General features: G+C 40.9%; 1 protein-coding gene across 1 annotated transcript in view; it reads left to right on the top strand.

Annotated features, from left to right (window-relative positions):
- Positions 1-20,132, top strand: part of LOC136713018 (cytoplasmic phosphatidylinositol transfer protein 1) — a 33,921-nt gene that overhangs the window by 5,281 nt on the left and 8,508 nt on the right. The window contains exons 3-6 of the mRNA XM_066689910.1: positions 10,376-10,524; positions 17,569-17,657; positions 18,845-19,014; positions 19,101-19,196. Of these exons, the coding sequence (XP_066546007.1) occupies positions 10,376-10,524; positions 17,569-17,657; positions 18,845-19,014; positions 19,101-19,196 (504 nt within the window). The remainder of the gene's footprint in view (positions 1-10,375; positions 10,525-17,568; positions 17,658-18,844; positions 19,015-19,100; positions 19,197-20,132) is intronic.

Raw genomic sequence — 20,132 nt, 5'->3', positions numbered from 1 at the left:
TTTACTGACATCTCTTGTATGTCAACGCTACATGTTTTGCATGGAATTAATCTCACTAAAACTTCTCTCCAAAAAGCTAGCTTGAAAAATATTTCCATTTCTGCGCACCGTAAATAACAGTTATTCGGAGTAGAAGTGCCACTTTGCAGAACATAAGTTTGTGCGTAGGTGTTTAGTGGCATTTTATAACACCCAAGCTTGCGGATAAAGATGTAAACAGTCTGACCCTTATGTCTTTATTTGATGTAAAGTTTGAAACGAAGCAAAACGGATTTAATATCAGAGAGATTTTGGGAACATAGACTGATGGCAAGCTTTGAAAAAAAAAAACTAGACTCCTGCTGACCTCTTATTCTTGGTACAGTCAAACCAAAAGAATAATAAAGATCCTTTTTTTTTTTTTTAAGAAAGATGACATTTGTACCCAGCATTACACAAGGACAAAATATTCTCTCTGTGTTCTGTTCATGAACTAATTGGCCCTATAATATTGTGTACAGAACGTGATGTGAAGGCAGTCATTTCTGTGACATCTTCTCCGATTTGTTTTCTTGTGTTACAGTAGTTACCGATGTGGTTGTGGCTGGCCTAAAATTAGGTGTGCACATTACTTGATGAAACCTTGGTCTTGAGTCACAGGCTCCTGCTAGATGAGAACAAAGTTTAGTCTCCATCTCATTTTCAGTCCATGGACAGCTTTGGGCTGCAACGTGTTTGTTCCTTTTTCTTAAATGTGCGTATTAGTGCACTGTTATTGTCTGAATTGAATTAAAACTCTGGGCTGTGGTTCGCTACTCTGCAAAAGAGGCCAGGAAAGCACACTTGTATGTATAGGTCTCATTAATTATGCTGCTTTCAGATCCTTCAAATCCTAGTGTTTTCATTATCATTTTTTTAAATGTTTTAATAAAGTCGGTTTGCATGACAGTGTTACAGAATCGAACACTTTTGTTTTGTTTTTTGTTAAACATTTATTTTCGTAATGAGCCTTGAATGTAAATGACAACTTTCCTAGACAGTTAGGGCATACCTAACATGATAAAGTGGTTTAATTTCTACAATCATTTCTACAGTCATTTAATTTCTGTGGGGGGGGGGTGACATAATCCTGCATAATTGATTTAAGTGCATGCTTGACATGGACCTTGCCTTCCTCATTCCATACCTCAGTAGCAGGTCTGGGCACTGCATTGATCACCATAGCCACCGATTCATCTCCAAACATGTTGAAATTCCACACAACCTACTTTTCTGAGGCAGCAAGACCTTCCTCTGCGAGATAAAATATGAAATGAAAGATTAATTTGTTTACTGTGAGTCGGGGATACACCCATTTCCATCTCTGGCCTGCTGTCTGAGATGATATATGAGTGTTTAAATGCTTACAAACTAGATGAGAGATAATGGACTATTTTGTATTCTATAAAAAAAAAAAAAAAAAAAAAAAAGAAGAAATACCAAAAAAAAAAAGACAAGCGAGCTGTGTGTTCGACAGAGCCCAGGCTGGCTGTACAGCACTTGTGGTTTTGCTGCACAGAAACGGGGTGAATACACAATGTGTGAAAGAAGTGTCACTATAATATGTACAGGAAGTGTATATATATTATAATAATGGAAAACTCTTCGTCAGTTTAACTTGTTCTCGGGTCTAATGGTAATGCAGTGCGGGCCTCGGTGACAGGAAGTGTGAAATGCCATTTCCTGTATGTATTAACCATGCATGTTACCATAGTGAAGCGTGTCATCATGGAAACTTCAGCCCTCCTTGACTCCGGCAGGCAGAATGGTCTGGTTGTTTAAAACCGGATTTGCATACACTTGAACCCTGTGCACTCCATATAAATGATCTCCCTTTTATCCGCCCACTTCAGAACGGCTTTTCAAAACACCATCTATCTTTTAAGGAACCTTTAGAAAAATAAAATCACTTTTTCGAAACAAGATCCCAGCTCTGCGATTGATCTCGTCAGTGTAGTGACGGTCCCTTGGACGTGGGGGCTTTGTGGTTTGCAGTTATTAGTTACTAATGCAATAGACTTTGTTCTAATTTCTCCCGTAATTTAAAGTGATAAACGTCAACACGCTGTCTTGAATTCAAACGAGATGTTTTGCATTTAAATGTTTCGAAGCGGTTTCTCGTGATTGTCAGTGAAATAAGATTAGATCACTCTTGTGGTGCCCTTTTATCATCTTGTAAAAGCTTTGAGAGAGAATGTTGTTCTTTCTACCATGCAGACCGTTGCTCCCGCACTATAATTTAATTTGATTAAATTCCATATGTTCAGTGTTGGTATTATATTCCATGGTGGGCACGAGAGTTTTGCTTTAGAACACCTCTGCTCATTCAATTACGGGCTGTGTTATTGAATATAGACTGTGAGTAGTCCAGAGACCTGTGTGAATCTTGTTCATGAAGGTTGCTAAGATTGATACGGCCTTGCTTTAGAATGAGATTTTTTGGTATGATAGCAAATGATACAATCAAGACTCTAGACATAGTCACTGAGAAAATGCGGATGTATGCAATAGTGTATGTAGAGTTTAATTCAAACCTTTTCCGTTCCGTTTTCCTTGTTAGAAAACTGTATACTAACCAGATTTGAAGTGACGAGCACACCTCGCACCACTCCAAGTAATAAAATTACATATCCATGGGAACAGTACTACTATGACTACTTCACCTCGTTTTATCTTTGCTTTCTCATCCAGTTCAATTCAACTGGAAGCAAAACAAGTCAATGGTCAAGGTCAGGCCTAGTATGTCTCAGGTTTCACGGTCACATTTTTACAGCTCCATGTGTCTTTCGATAAGCAGGGCTCAGTTAAATGTAGGATAATCTCCTCGCATAATTGGAGAGGTTCTGTTAAGGCATTTTCCCTATTAGAAGAGGGCATGCATTCCCCTAATGTAGAAACTCCCTCCTGGCAATGAAGAACAAGAACGTAGCCGTTCAGAGATGTGATACTCCACAACACAAGTGAAGGCATTTATTTGTATCATTCGCTGGCAGTGGAAAAAAACTTTCTCCCAGAGCAGCAGACATTGTGATCCCCTATGTGGCTTGCATGTGAGTGACCTCTAGTAAACTTTCAACTGGATTTAAAAAATTTAAATGTATGCCAATGTGTCTGGCCAGCGTGATGAGTTATGGCTAATGTTCCCCTACGGAGAGGCTAAATCCGGCAGTGGATTGAAGAAGGCTGGTGTGTGTGTGTGTGTGTGTGTGTGTGTGTGTGTTATATTAAGGTATAAAAACGGGACTCGGTATGTGGTGTTTAAGGTTTAGTGCATTTTTCGTTTAATCGCCTTATGCTATGTTCGAGAGTTGGAGGTCCACTACATGTTTTGTTTGCTCCAGGCTTCCTAACATCCTAAAATCAATCCGCTCTAATCACAACTGTTCTTGAATGTAATGTGTAAAGTCAGGTGGCTTTTTAACACTTATAAGTAGGATACTTGTTTATTAACTCAACTTCACTTGCATTCAAATTGTGCTACACTGACAAAATCATAATACTGAATTTTTAATGTATCCTCGGTTAGAACTGATCCACTCAGGCATCAATATAATGCTGCTCAGATCAGAACTGATGATCAGTAATTGCCCTGCAATGGCTTTGCGTAGATTCAGCCATTGCAGCTCCATTCGATCTTTCTTGGCGTGGGAGCTGATGGTTCTATAAAGTGCGCTTGTGCTGTCCAGAGGCATCCGGACAATCTCCTCTCCGAGCGCACCAGCAGGATGTGCTAAACACCGCCGGTTTCATCTGTCGTTCTCGCCCTGGAGATCCTGCAGCGTTTATTAAAGGAAGGGCAGGCGTTTGACTCCGCTTCCTTTCTCGCATTCCCCGAGGAAGTTTTAAGATCCACGCAGCTACAGAAGAGACCGTTTCTCCTCCTACATACAGGACTGAATGCTGGGATAGAGGCCACTGTGTGAAAAGGGCAGCCTTTGACAGATTCTAGCTGTGGTTTTACCTTCATTTTCCTTGCAAAGTCTCTGTGCAAGTGTGCATGTGTGTGGTTAGCGTTTACTTCATTCTGGGGGGTTTGCCATGGTTTTAACACTAGATAACCCCTCCCCCAAACACAGAGCTACTCAGAAGCAGGAGGAATGTGTTCATATATACTACTTATGTTATACAACTATTTATGGCTTTTTGGTTAAGGTGGCTGTTGGGTCTTTAGTGTGAGAGGGCGTAAGACTGGTGTCATTTGTCGTTCATGAGGTCTGAGGTATTCGTAATTGGAAACTGGAATTCCCACATTTCTCCGTTCTGCATTGAATTTGAATTGGAAGGGACTTGCATGGTTGGCCAGGAAAAAGCCCAACTGGTATTTATCTCGTACACATCAGTTTGTATTTACAGTTTGAATATGTTCCTGGAAATAACACGAGGGCAGTGTAATCTCCAGGAATTGGGTTTATATAACAGGCAAAAGCCAGAATATAGACTTGAGAGAGGAGTAAAAACGGATCTAAAATAGCCATACTGACCCAACACTACCCAAAGCTGATTGTCCAAAGGTTTTTTTTTTTTTTGTCCCACAGAAAATGAGATCAGAAGAAAAGGAAACCAGAATCAGATATAGCATTGAAAGAGGAGAATTTCATTTGGTGCAGGAAATGACCGTACAATGCAGGTCGAAGAATCATCATTTTCAAAGTGGATAAGCATTTGCAAGAGGATTCAAATCCCAGGGCAGGGGAAAAGTTAATGTGGTGAGCGAACAAGCGGCTTTGTTTATGCTCGAGGAACATTACCTGAAGTCTAATATCATAAGCACAAAGATCTTCAGTGCCTGTTATGCTTTGATGCAAAATCCTATTACCTTTTCATTTATTACACCATGTCTTTTTTTCTGGTACGTGAATGTATATTTGCAAACTATGGATGTCCTATATTTTTTATTGTCAATCAAAAATTAAAGCACCAATAATTGTGCCTGCAGTGACCACAACTCTAGTGAAAAAACAGACGTGAGCATGCTCATTATATGATGACCCATGGCTTGTTTGGGGTCGAGACGTGTGGGGTTTTTGTAGATCTTAAAACCTGAGGGTGAGGGTAATATTTCATTGATTGTTCTGTCTTCTTGTCAAGAAGAGGTGAATCTACGGCAAGACCGGGCTACACTGGTCCCTTTAATGGGTGATAATAAATCGATGCCTATTGCCTTGTCAGGTATTAAACATCGGATTCTGTCTTTTTTTTCGCCAAGGCATCCCTTGTACAAGCCTGACCCCTAGAGAATGACGAAGCTGGTCTACCTGGCGTGTCAAGGCCGTCCTTTTTATCTTTTGTTTCGGTCCGTGCTTTTAATGCCTTCCAGCTTTGACTTAATCATATTCTCCTGGCCTCTAAGGCACATGATTAGCGTTGGAATACAAAATGGTAATTGGAACCGTTGACCTCATTTAGTGTGCAACCCAATGCCTACCTTCAACCTGAAAAGACCCTTTTCGCTCTCACTCTGCTGCTCGTTTTATTTTTAATATCTGTTCTGGGTCTCTCTCCTCTGAGCGTGCTTCCGTTTCCTCGGGTAACTTAAACAGAGACACACTGGTGCCCTCCCCGGCCGGCCGATTAAAGGCCACGCGAGTGCGTGTCTGTCCGTGCGTCGTCTTGGTAATGCACACTGAAGAAAATTGCTCGAACGACCTAATAGTTATTCACCTCGAGAGAGACAGTCTGAGGTTTCATATGGGGATTTAGATGCTGCCTTGCGGTTATCCATAGTCATGGAAGGGTCTGCAGGAAGCAGGAAGATAAAGCAAATCACCCAGCCAGAGGTGCCTCAAGAGTTACCTGGGGCCAACTGTGCAGTAGGTCTGCTATTCTTCCTTCTGAGCAATACAGGTCAGTACAGAGTATCTATATTTATATCTGTATCTGAAAATGCTCTGTGGTCTACAAATAAGAACCACCACAAGAGCAGTAATGAGGTGTTGACGTTTTCGTACACCATTGCTCATAAACTTGCATCTCCAGTTCTGTTTTTCACTCGTCTTTAGTGTTGGAGTACTTTATCTGAGATGTACTTGCAGCTTGTAATTAGTGGCAGTTCAAGTAAAAACAGAAATGTAATCGGTGCTACAGGCAGCGGGGTCAAAGCAGACGTTATTACAATTATTATTGCCAAAGAGCTTCAATCAAATGTGTTGGATAAAGTAATGAGAGAAACCAAAAAGACTGCGTAAGCTGTATATCTTACTTAAATAAAAAATAAAAAAAACATCCAGTATGCCATCACTATATGAACATATTTCTGTTCCAGAGAAGAAAATAAAATCCGCTGCTGCATCTGCACAAATCAGCAATTTTTCTGATTTGAGTGTTACCTGATTAATGTATACTTAATCAATGGAAGCAGACCCGCCCCCCCCCCCCCTTTCCCCCAAAGCTCCCCAGTGAAGGCCGATCATTAACTGCTGCTGTACTGCTGCTATTTTTAGCCCATCCTTGACATCAATCTGACGTCAGGGGCTGATTGGGAGACAGTGATGTAGGAGCTCGTGGGGTTGGTGGGGGTTGGGAGTGGGGAGGACGGGGGGGACCTGGTCTTAACTCTTATGGTGCTGAGTTCCTTCTGGAAAGATTTGAATGTATATATGTTTTAAGCCCTTGATGGTATCACTGGTGGGAGGAAGTGCTGGTTTCTATGGAAACGCCACGACGTTAAAAGCATGGGAAGGAAAAAAAATAAAAGGCTGATATAATCGCACATTATGATGTGGAAGTACAGTTTATCTAAAATCAGGCTGTATTTGAAGGATTTGTATTCATTTTTCTTTGTGTATCCCGATTTGTCCTTAGATGACACAAAAAATTAAAACGGAACACCTCACTTAAGCTTACATGTTACCCATTAGTACAGAGGGAGTAACTGTATATTGTGTATTTATACCCATCATTTATATTGCTGAACCAATGGGAATTGTTCAAATGTATCTAAAAACGGTTTAATTAGGTAATACTGTTCAGTACAGGCAGAAATGTTGTTAAACTGTGTTCGCTACAATATTTAAAATTGAAAATGTAGGTGAAACGTTTGTAAATCACTATAGATAGCAGCAGTGTGAAATAGTGGTCAGGGCCGTGGGTTCAGTCACGTGGGAGACACTGCTGTTGTACCCTTGAGCAAGATACTGTACCTACATTGCGCCAGTAAAAACCCAGCTGTATAAATGGGTAAAAATAATGTTATGTATTGTAAGTCACCCTGAATACAGGCGTCTGCTAAGAAATGTAATCATAACAATGGTGGTACTCGGAAAACGAATTTCCGTAAAAATATTACAGTAATGTACTGTATTTTATTTCTGCAATGTTTCTTGTTTGCTTGGTTTTCTGACTTAAATTTTTGCATTTTTACTGCCACTGGAAAGTGGGTTAAAGAATTGCCTTTTACCCCAAACGCTGCCTGTTCATAACTGTCTAGTTTTTACTAAGCCGTTTTGTTATTTCCGAAGATCACATTTCATAGAGCAGTTGAAGGAAGAAAACCCGCTGTTTGATTTGTTCTCTAGTACCGGAGCAACTTTCATGTGGCATTTTGCTTTCGGAACGAATTTTCTGTCGAAATGAAGACTGGCTTAACTTTTCAAAATCTGGATGCCAGGGGATGCGTCTCGAGACTGGATCTTGTATGAAATAAAATGCATGTTAGGGCACGAAAAGCTTCATTTGTATGACATACTCCATACTGAAAAAGCTGTCTGACCCTTTCTTGAACCCTAATTAGATTTTGGTATTATTTTCCCCCTCCGTCACGTGTTGCAATCGATACCTGCCACCTTTCAAGTTGAGGGATAATACATTTTATATCAACTTTTTGCAAGGGTTGAATTCATGACGGACGACATAAGCAGTTTAACATTTTAAAGGCCATGTTCAACAAGTATAGCCTGTCTTGTGAAGTTTTAATCTTCTCATGAGACTGGGGTGAATAATATTTGTAATACCTGTGAAGCACCTCCATATTGGACACTCCTGAGATCGAAGGACTGGCAGCTTGCCGAATGTGTGGAGGGCTTCACCGTGTCTCTGAAGCGAATGGAAAATGAAAGAAATGGAACATTTATTTTAGATTCATTAAAATCTCACCTTCTGTTCAAAGCACTTCTTTTTAATTATAGGAGGTAATGGAAAATCTTTTATCCCATTTCTCTGTTATCTGCGATGGCCACACATGCGCCAGATGGTGCTTGCGCTAGGGGCTAATTAATAGGCCGTAGACAGTCTGTATTAGTTAATGGTTACAGAGAATTTATGAAGCTGATTGTGATCTGACAGGCATCCTTGCATGGCAGCTTTGAACCACATATGTGCTGGATTTCTACTCTCCTCTTACTGGCTTACACTCCCGAGCTACACGATTCGAGATTGCGGCCCTGCTGCGGTGTAGGGGATTTGGAATACAGATTCAACAACGTGCTGCACTGCAAGTTTCCGTTTAGGGCAATTCACTTCATCAGATTGATTAACAGGAAAGGTGGCAGGCAATTTACGTGTTATTAAAAGCACGTGTCATGTTCATGTCTTCAGCGGAGGAGCGAAGTTTCATGCAGTTCCAACGTGGTGTGATACTAATGTGGAGATTTCTCTCATTATAGCTGATTAAACCACACACCGGCCCCCTCACTGTTCTTTTTAAATCTAGCAAAGGTTTTGTTCTAATGAAAATGAATACTCTTCGACAGCACGGCAAAGGGAATTTACTTTCCAACTCGTGTTCAAGGAAGAAATACACTCACCTAAAGGATTATTAGGAACACCTGTTCAATTTCTCATTAATGCAATTATCTAACCAACCAATCACATGGCAGTTGCTTCAATGCATTTAGGGGTGTGGTCCTGGTCAAGACAATCTCCTGAACTCCAAACTGAATGTCTGAATGGGAAAGAAAGGTGATTTAAGCAATTTTGAGCGTGGCATGGTTGTTGGTGCCAGACGGGCCGGTCTGAGTATTTCACAATCTGCTCAGTTACTGGGATTTTCACGCACAACCATTTCTAGGGTTTACAAAGAATGGTGTGAAAAGGGAAAAACATCCAGTATGCGGCAGTCCTGTGGGCGAAAATGCCTTGTTGATGCTAGAGGTCAGAGGAGAATGGGCCGACTGATTCAAGCTGATAGAAGAGCAACTTTGACTGAAATAACCACTCGTTACAACCGAGGTATGCAGCAAAGCATTTGTGAAGCCACAACATGTACAACCTTGAGGCGGATGGGCTACAACAGCAGAAGACCCCACCGGGTACCACTCATCTCCACTACAAATAGGAAAAAGAGGCTACAATTTGAACAAGCTCACCAAAATTGGACAGTTGAAGACTGGAAAAATGTTGCCTGGTCTGATGAGTCTTGATTTCTGTTGAGACATTCAGATGGTAGAGTCAGAATTTGGCGTAAACAGAATGAGAACATGGATCCATCATGCCTTGTTACCACTGTGCAGGCTGGTGGTGGTGGTGTAATGGTGTGGGGGATGTTTTCTTGGCACACTTTAGGCCCCTTAGTGCCTATTGGGCATCGTTTAAATGCCATAGCCTACCTGAGCATTGTTTCTGACCATGTCCATCCCTTTATGACCACCATGTACCCATCCTCTGATGGCTACTTCCAGCAGGATAATGCACCATGTCACAAAGGTCGAATCATTTCAAATTTGTTTCTTGAACATGACAATGAGTTCACTGTACTAAACTGGCCCCCACAGTCATCAGATCTCAACCCAATAGAGCATCTTTGGGATGTGGTGGAACGGGAGCTTCGTGCCCTGGATGTGCATCCCACAAATCTCCATCAACTGCAAGATGCTATCCTATCAATATGGGCCAACATTTCTAAAGAATGCTTTCAGCACCTTGTTGAATCAATGCCACTTAGAATTAAGGCAGTTCTGAAGGTGAAAGGGGGTCAAACACAGTATTAGTATGGTGTTCCTAATAATCCTTTAGGTGAGTGTATATATTTTTGCCAGACTTCCACTCATCTGAGAATATCCTGTTGCTCATCTCAACTTCAGGTGATGATATGGTCGGCGTATGTGGGTGTTAACCAGAGCGAATGTCTAACTGCCTTGCGATCGGTCCTTCAGAATTGAAACGATAAGGCCTGAAACTGTGGGAACTGACCGCAGAAATTGTTGATGTACAATCCAACAGTTTTGACAAGCCAATAAGCATCTGCTACATTATTTATGAAATTATTTTATGGTCACGTTCCCCCAAAACAGCAGCCTTAGATGCTTTTCTCTTCCCATATATACCATCCGTGATCCGTTGTGTTGCGGAGTTCGGTTGATTTTTGTAAGCTGCAGCGAATTCCTCAGCTCTGGTTATTGACTCCCCATCCCTCTCCCTCCAGTACAGGATCGGGCAACTGTACACCATCAGCAAACACAGCCACGAGGAGAGCGACAAAGGAGAGGGGGTGGAGGTGGTACGAAACGAGCCGCACATTGACCCGGCGCACGGGGAAGGCCAGTTCACGGAGAAGAGAGTTCACTTGTCCAGGTAAGCGCCGTCGACAGCATTTCATTCTGTTTGTTTTACGTAGTTTGTCTTTTAGACGGAAATTGGTTTTAATCATGTATTCTTTCTACGACAACCTGAGGCGTCTCTGTAATTTAACGGCCACGTCTTGAGCTCATTTATCAGATTTTGCATTCGGCTGCTATTTTAGTACACCGTACTGCGGTGCTCATTTTAATGTCAGTGGAACATTACCAAGATTGCCGCTGTTCGCATGCAACCCCAAGAGTTCATTTGTCTGGGACTGGAGAATAATCGATTCAAAAGTGGAAAGTGTACGTACGGCATCTGTTCTAAATATCCCAAGCCGTTGCTCATTTGCAATTGTCAGAAGTGCAAAACAACCTAATCCATTTTGTGCGCTATTTGTATTACTTTTTAATGTACCCTGCGTCTGTGAACAATGACACTAACCAGGTCCTGGAGCACATTGTGTTCGTTGTACTGTAATTATGGTTGTGAAAGTGAGGTACAAATGTTGACGCCCACTTCCCTTAATATTCGCTTGTTGTACGAGTTTGTCTCTCGTATTCCTGTAAAAGGCAGGTTCTTTCCTTTTGCCTGTGGGGGATGTAATGGAGAAAGTAATTCTTATACTATTTTTAGCTTTGTTTTACTGATGCTCGTTTTTGACTTCTCTTGGGATTCTGCACGCGTTCGTTGCACGCAGTGTGGCTCTTCCAATTCCAGAACAATGGAACGCCATACCGAGCAGACCTCATTCGGGCCGCGTTATCACTCATCTGCAGCCAAATGGTTTTGAAGAAATGTACATTGCAGGAAATGACCTTGTGGGCTGACATGCAGTGACTATTGAGAAACCTACCCTCATGAGTTTTCAATTGTTAACTTTCTCTAGTCATAGAACTGCATTAAGAAGGGAAGTCACTTTTGGGCAGTTAGATCTTCATTGATGGTTGTTATGATTGTGTTGAGCAATATTAAGGCAGTTCTCAGATTTAAATCCTTCATTATTTTAGGGGGAAACATTGCATTTATAATTTACTGTGGCTGAAAAGCCCAGAGGGGCACACGTCTAATGATCTCATTAACTTAACACTGATCTAATGGTCTTGCAGAGCAGATCTCCCACACACACCAATAGGCCTTTCACTACCAAAGGTCTTTGCATTTCATTTCTCATGTCATCGGTCTTAAACATTCAAGCTAAACACATACAGGGTAGCACAAGAATATCTGGACTGGACTGTTAAGAACTGTCCTGTAAAAGATTCTGTCCACCAAGAGACTTGTTCTGTGTGTGTGAATGTACAGTATATTGTGTAAAAAAAAGAAAAAAAAAAAAAGAAATTGTGTTCAGCAGGAAAGTATGGCTGTAATTGAAATGAATTGCTTGTCAGTGTGGGTGATAGTCATTGATCATAGTGTTTTTGTATTCTGAGAAATGTCTAGTGTCCCTTGTCATTTCCCCCATTGTCCCATCACACTCAATGTTTTGTAGATCTAGTTAGATCTAGTCTCTTCTTTGAGATGCAGTGTTACTCTGTCAGGCCAGCTTTATAATAATCTACTTTCATTTCTCTTTATGATCGTCTACTCATCTCCAACTGGGGACAGGACCTGTGACTTTTCTACTCACCTGTTCATGCACTTTAGTTGCTTGCTTGATGTGCGTGTGCAAATATCAATAATATATATTTATATTTGTGTGAGCTGGCACCCAAGAGGCAGAAACAAAAGTATGGAAAGTAAAATATTCTTGCTTGAATAAACACCAGAAACAAACTACCAGAACATTTGCCTGAAACCACATAACTCAACAATGCTCGTGTGTGTGTGTGTGTGTGTGTGTGTGTGTGTGTGTGTGTGTGTGTGTGTGTGTGTGTGTGTGTGTGTGTGTGTGTGTGTGTGTGTTTTTATTTTCCAGTATATAAATCTTATATTGTGCAGCTCCTGTTGCCAGGCAACCTTCTGTGGCATGAACTCATGTTTTAGTTTTATTCTGGAAATGTTGAAGCAAAAGGGCCGAATCTCCAAACTAGAGATATTTGTACAACCGTTTTTCCTGCACGCCTCTGCAATGAAGTGCATTTTTAATAAGCCAGCTATTGCTGACAGCTCAGTGCGGGAGAGGGAGAGGGAGAGGGTGCGGGTGCTTGATTTGAGTTCCTCAGGGCTGCTTCATTATCCTCTCCATAAGAGAACCAAACCATTCAATTACAGAGTTGCATGCATTTCCCTCTTCTATTCTGACATCCATGCCTTCTGAATTAACATCCCCATGTATAAGAGGGGACTAGACAGGGAAAGGGTCAACTGGCCATCATTAACTGCAAGTTGCCCTGCGATAGCTCTGTCATTAAGTGTTACGCAAGATCGACAAGCACCTCATTTACATCTTCGTACTTCCTTCCTGTATCGTCCGTATACTTCCTTGCAAATTCTTTGTCGGTCTTTCATAGCTCTTTAACCTAACTCTCACTGCCCAGAGCTTGGAAATGCATTTTTGGAACGAAGGCGGATTAATAAAGCCTGTTGAAAATGGCGTCTTGATTTCTGTGCCGTACGCGATGAGAGGAGTTTCAACGTGCAACTTTTGGAACCATTATGCAGTAAGGAAATAACGGCCAAATCAGGAGTATGCGATTTAGAAATTTGTCTCGTGGAGGCCATGTATGGGATGATACCCCAGTAAAGTTTATTTAAATCCGTGTACTAATGACCCAGCATTTTGTTTTCCAAATAAATGGGTGATAAACTACCAAATCTTTCTCCATGCATGCTGCTGTCTCCTCAGACCCATGGCCTCCTACCTCCACAGCTGATTCCTTTGATGATTGGTTCACCAGAAGTCACAGTGGGATAGACGGATAGATATTCTGTTAGATTCCCACCCCTCTCTTTCCTCCTGTAGTGCTTATTTGATGTTGGAAGCATCTAGGAAGCTGAAAGTTCCCAGCTAGTGCCAAAGTAGTCACTGTGCACAATAGCTAGTTTTTTCTCACAGCGTGCAAACTGATTGATTGTCCCACAACCTGAATTAACAACTGTTTTACTGTAACATAGTCTGCACTCCCCTTTGCAGCTTTTGTGGTTAAACCTCAGTGAGAAGTTTAGGGGAAAAAACACGAGAAGTGTGAGGGAATGTGTTGTGTGTAGTTTGCTTGTATGCCGGGGTGCAATTTCATCGTGTTCCTTGAACCTCACTTCAAATACATGCCCTTCTGGTCTGTTTTTCCCTATTTACAACTTTTTATAGAATTAGCCTGTGTGTAGGTTACTAAGGTTACTAATCATTTGTGTTCAGTATGCAGAATAACGGTGTTCCTAAAATAATGCTTTTGAGGACAGAACGTATGAATCACTTTCTGTGGTTTAAGACTTTAAGAATGGGGGTTGAACCCTGACCAATAACAAGGTACAGTTAGGTCCATAAATATTTGGACAGTCACACAATTGTCATAATTTTGGCTCTGTACGCCACCACAGATTTGAAAGGAAAATGCAGACTTTCGTCTTTAATTTGAGGGTAGTTACATCCAAATTGGGTGAACAGTGCAGGAATTACACCCATTTTTATATGTACAAACTAACATTATCATGAATTAAATTGTGAGTTTCAATACTTGGTGGCAAATCCTTTGCAGTCAATGACTGCCTGAAGTTTCTTCCCTGGTGATGCTCTGCCAGGCCTGCACTGCAGCTGTCTTTAGTTCCTGCTTGTTCTTGGGGTGTTTTGCCTTCAGTTTTGCCTTAGAAATCAAAACAAACCAATCAAAGAGACAGCAAAAACATTAGGTGTGGCCTAATCAACTATTTGGTACATTCTTAAAAAGAAAGAACGCACTGGTGAGCTCAGGAACACCAAAAGGCCCGGAAGACCATGGAAAACAACTGTGGTGGATTACAGAATAATTATTTCCCTGGTGAAAAAGAACCCCTTCACAACAGTTGGCCAGATCAAGAACATCCTCCAGGAGTATCTGTGTCAAAGTCAACAATCAAGAGAAGACTTCACCAGAGTAAATAGAGGGATTTTGCATTCAGCTGCAAGTAAACAGAAAACAAGTAGACCAGATTAGAGTTTGCCAAAAAACATGTAAAGAATCTTGGACAGTTCTGGACATCCTATGGACAGATGATCAACCTTTACCAGAATGATGGGAAGAGAAGAGTATGGAGAAGGGAAGGAACTGCTCATGATCCGAAGCATACCACCTCATCTGTGAAGCATGTAATGGCATGGGCATGTATGGCTGCCAAGGGAACTGGTTCCCTTGTATTTATTGATGTGACTGCTGACAAAAGCAGCAGGATGAATTCTGAAGTGTTCAGGGCTATATTATCTGCTCAGATTCAGACAAATGCTTCAAAACTCACTGGACGGCGCTTCACAGTGCAGATGGACAATGACCTGAAGCATACAGCGAAAGCAACCCAAGACTTTAAGGCGAAGAAGTGCAATGTTCTGCAATGTCCAAGTCAATCGCCTGACCTGTATCCAATTGAGCAGCATTTCACTTGCTGAAGGCAAAACTGAAGACAAACACCCCAAGAACAAGCAGGAACTAAAGACAGCTGCAGTGCAGGCCTGGCAGAGCATCACCAGGGAAGAAACCCAGCATCTGGTGATGTCTATGGGTTCCAGACTTCAGGTAGTCATTGACTGCAAAGGATTTGCAGTATTGAAACTCACAATTTAATTCATGATTATGTTAGTTTGTTCAATAGACCTTAAAATTGGGGGGACCACATATAAAAATGGGTGTAATTCCTAGTTCACCAAATTTGGATGTAACTATCCTCAAATTACAGATGTTTTAAAGCACATCTTGATTGTTTCCTTTCAAATCCATTGTGGTGGCGTACAGAGCCAAAATGAATTACAATTGTGTCACTGTCCAAATATTTATGGAACTAACTATTTACCATTCCAGACTTAGGCTGTTATATTTGTAGAGATATTTAATGAAAGTGGGAGAGCAGTTGTTAATGTTGTATTAATATGCATGACCCTGCAGTGAAACTACAGGTCAGTGCAGCCTCAGGCTTGTCTGATGTTTACAGTGCTTTAGTACAATGTAGGCTCCTGCTTCACGTGCCGAGTTTCCAAAATAATTTCTAGCTCTGCGCACAGGACACACTCCTCTCCTATACTGGTAGAGGAATGGATCCATCTGTTACATTTTCATTTAGTGCAGTAATATGTTGCTCTCCTGTTACCTCGCTAATCATTCCATGTGCTTGTGTGGCAGTTTATTCAAGCAGATGTTTCTTCAGTAATATGGGCCCTGACAGAGGACGGTGCGGCCTGAAAGGAAAGGAGCTCATTTTCTACAGTGAAGGGAGATAGGTCTCGAGCTGTTTTTCATATTCGGTGGTTGCTATTGGTAATGACTGAAAGACAATTGCCTGCTTTATTTCGCTATTCCTCCTCACTTGTATTTCCTTGTGTTATAGAAGGAGACTGCAGTGATACAGGTCTCTCTGTGAATGGCATTAAACGATCATAATATATTGATCTTGCATCGCATTTGCATCTCACTGATTGTTCTATTCACTTGGGGAGGGGGGAAGTCTTCATTAAATGTTGATCACCCTTTGCTTCATTTGATACCTGCTTTTGTATACGTCAAATCATATAAAAGTAGTTTTACATGGCAATGCTAGCAACCATTCACGCAGCACAGAATTCTAGAAGTGATGTTTCTAATTCTGGAATTGTCAACATTTGTGTTCATATGGCTGTGCTGTCATGTTTGTTGACACGTCCAATCCTTAATCATTTGGCATTAAACATGAGTGTCCCATGCTGTCCGGCGGGTGTTCCACGTGCATTTCCATATTGTCCGTGAGTTATTGCCCAAGATGTATATTTTTAGTGAGGCGATAAATACCTTTGGTGTAAAGTGACGGATTATATTGCAGTTGTGCTTTGCCAAGTATGCTCGATCTGGAATTGGCACAAGAAAGGAAGAGAACGTAAACCTCTTAAGAGGATGCTGCTGGTTAAGGCATCGCTATCTTGTCTGGATTTATGGCTCCTCGGTGTCCTTAATGCACACAAATTACACGCTCATCTGACGGCTGCAGATATTTCATCTTACATCATCGGTGGGGGGTGAAGGGTGTTGATGCAAGTTTGAAAATGCACCCCCTCTATTTTTTATAATCTGTTAACAACCAAGGTTAATTAAAATGAAATAAATCCTCCCCCAGACCTTTCTAGTAACTGTGCTGCCTTTTAACCACTTTTAATTGGCGGCGCGTGACGGGCTCTCCCGAGACAGGGTTTCGTCTTGCCGTTGAACGTAGTAAACCGAGATCAATCATTAGTTCTATTTATAGCCTCTCGTACTGAGCAGGATGCTATTCTGGGAACAATGATATTCCGCCTCACCCTCCCGCTGGGGTGTCAAGGGGTTTGGTGTTAAATCAGAAAAAGAAGAATTGGATTTTTTATAACAATACACAGAGAGAGAGTGTATATATCTCTAGTTGCACCAGACACATTTCTTTCTTTTACAGAGTTTATTCTTTTCTGTGTATGTTTTTTTCTTTGCCTTTTTTCTTAACATTAAGTATTTATTTTTTATATAAGAGGTGCACTCTTTTTCTGTGCGCAGAAAGATGACACTGTGGGCATTAATATCACCTCTGTAACCCATTCTTTTGACATTGCACATTTTATATTCAAAACTGAAATTTGATCAACAAAAAAGCAATTGTAAAGATACCTCCATCTGCTTCTTTGTACTAATTTGAAGCTCTGGACTACTACTCTACCAAAACCAGGCACTATGGGGATGATTGGCAAGGTTACATTCTGCATGTTGGCAAGTTTTGTGTTTGTTAAAAGACTGGCAATATAAGGCCACCTCTGCAATGGTAATACTGGGTATGCTGGCCGTCACTACCTTTTACAGCTCTGTTAGAACTTAGTCAGTAGAAATAGCCATTAGAAATGTCATCCTTCCAAAAACAGGCTCATCAAGGTTACATTTTTCAGTTTCATTTTGCTTGTTGATCTTTTTACTGATTTAGTCTTCATTTGACATATTTCAGTAAGCTTCCAAGCTGGGCTCGTGCCGTGGTACCTCGGATATTCTACATCACAGAGAAAGCCTGGAATTACTATCCATATACAATTACAGGTGAGGGAACTGCTGTACGGTTGAGGACAGTAAACTAAATTTGAATTATCATTTTTGCATTTCATTACTGCATTCCTCATGCTGATTTGATCTGGATTGTTTATGTAGAGTTCTCATATGCTTAATGTGGTGGCTTTTTTTGTATTATAAGCACTGATGCATGTCTTACATTTTGTTTTAAAATATCTTCTCTCTTCTTTTCATGCCTTCTTTGGAATTCGCTTGAAATCTAGAATATACGGTGAGTTTTCCATTTATTCTCCTGTGAGAAGTCTTAACTTCAGCTCTTTTGCTTTTGTCACAATATTGTAGTCCCTGGCCAAATCCCGAGGCCGAAAATGGTCTTGCAAAATCAGGGGTTGTTATCTCTTATTTGTTAAATAAAAACATCCTAGTTTTGCAAATATTGGCCTTGGATTTTATAGCCATAGGTGTACAATTAAAAGGTTGCATTGCCATGACAGTTAAATAAAATGTACATTCCTTTATCATTATTAAACCTATGAGGTAGTACTGTTCCTTCAGGGGTGGTAAACAGACTATAATCATATCTCAAACTGTTGGTTGTATCTAATGGCTGATTAAATTGCATCATAAAAAAAATAATTAAAACAAAAAAAAAAAATCAACAAAGGGTGAAATGTAGGTGTCCGATTGCTTTCACAATGCTAATCTCTTGTGTTAATGGGAGGCCCTGCCGTAATCTGTGATCTCTTGCCTGGTGGTCTATACAGGAGTACAGTACTGTGGTGAAATTGCAGCAGTGTCAGGCCCATGTTTGTGTTACGTGGGAGACTTTGACCACAAATGAAGTTCACAGTTTGAATGGAGATGTGGGAAGGCAATAAACCAAATGACGTGTGTACCCAGTCTTCCCCAGCTTCACATTTCTTCCTCGTTGAGCAGCAGTGCTCTAATGTTCACCCACAGTACACATGTGATTTGCTGATCTGTGCATTGGACACGCTCTGTGATGTGGTCGACATTTTGTGACAAATTTCACTACCTTTTCGCTATAGCTGTATGAAGAAGCTCTGTATTTGAAGCCTTATGTCTCATTTTAAATCACGAGACTTTTTAAATGACCGTTTCTCTTCTGCAATACATGCACATATGAGGTGTTCGCATGTTCATAATATATGGATGTGTGAAGCTCATGCAATTTTGTGTGTGCATGTATTTTTAAGCGGGAAGCATCAAAGAGCAATTTAGAACAGTTTCGATCAAATGCAAGTTCTGTTTCATCCAAAGCCACTGTAATTTACTTTTTGCTTTACCTTTTCAGTGCTCTTTTTTGCCCAAATTCTCCATCCATATAGAGACAAAATATGAAGACAATTGTGGGGATAATGAAAACGTGAGTAAAATTCCTCTTCCCGTCGTGGTGTTACCTTTTAAAAAGGATGTGCCAACCCAGGTGTGAGGTTCTTTCCTTTCTCACAGATTTTCAATGTGGACAAAAATAACTCGGACCCAGAGGTGTGCTTTCTGGATATTGCCTATGATGACATCCCGGATAGACATTACAAAAGCTCAGAGGTATGTCCTTAGAGAACGAACACGGCCGAGCTCAGAGAGTTGTGAACCTGCCTTTTACACCTTGTGCTAGTGGAAAAATAAAACCACCTGTTGTTCTGTGTTTCTGTGTCTCGAGAACAAACTGTAGCTTCTCCTACTGAACTCTGCAACTGCACGTTACATTACAGTAATGTTTCTACAATGCCGAAAAGCAGAAAATGATAATTATGTTCTGCAATAAAGTACCCTCTTGGTAGTGGTGTAGAGTTGCTTTAATAAAAGGTTTGTTTTCCATGATACTGTAATTGGAAAACTAACCATAGTTTTGGTGAAATTGCGGCTTTTTCAGAGGCATGCTGTTCTCGGATATCACGGGTTGTTTGAAAGAGCTCTATGAAATGAATCTCTGCGATTCTGTTGTCAGCTGATTACACAACTAGGACGTTTTCAATGAAAACCACAGAGAGGGGGGGAAATGAATCGGGAACATATCCAGCATGAGAGAGAGTGTACAGTGTGTACCATCCAGTCCATCACTTTAAAATACATCAAGGTATAATCACACTAATGTATTGTGCGTCGTACAATAAGGAGAACATTCACCCTGAGAGTGAAATTACCTTGTCTTTTGAACAGTAGATCTAGAGAGGTTTGTTTTTGAGGTAATTTATCACATCGCGTTTCCATTGGAAATTACCAGTGATAATAAAAGACTTGCAGCCCTGCATCTTTCTGTTGCCTCGATCCATACAAAGTACCTCAAATAGCTCTTGCAGGATAACTTCAGTGCCTTTATCTAAGAGCATCAGATTCCTAACCACATAATAAACACAACAAAGAGCTATATATAAGCTTTATATTAATGATTTTGTGAAATGTGTATTTGAACAAGACCAAAACAGCCTTTTCGGAAAAGTGTGATTATGGGGCTTTCATTGATTTGTGTCCTCTGCGGCG

This window comes from Amia ocellicauda, chromosome 17, assembly GCF_036373705.1.
Source record: "Amia ocellicauda isolate fAmiCal2 chromosome 17, fAmiCal2.hap1, whole genome shotgun sequence".
Classification (NCBI taxonomy): Eukaryota; Metazoa; Chordata; class Actinopteri; order Amiiformes; family Amiidae; genus Amia; species Amia ocellicauda.
Note: the sequence above shows the minus strand (reverse complement) of the source record. Positions and strands in the feature narration are given on the sequence as shown.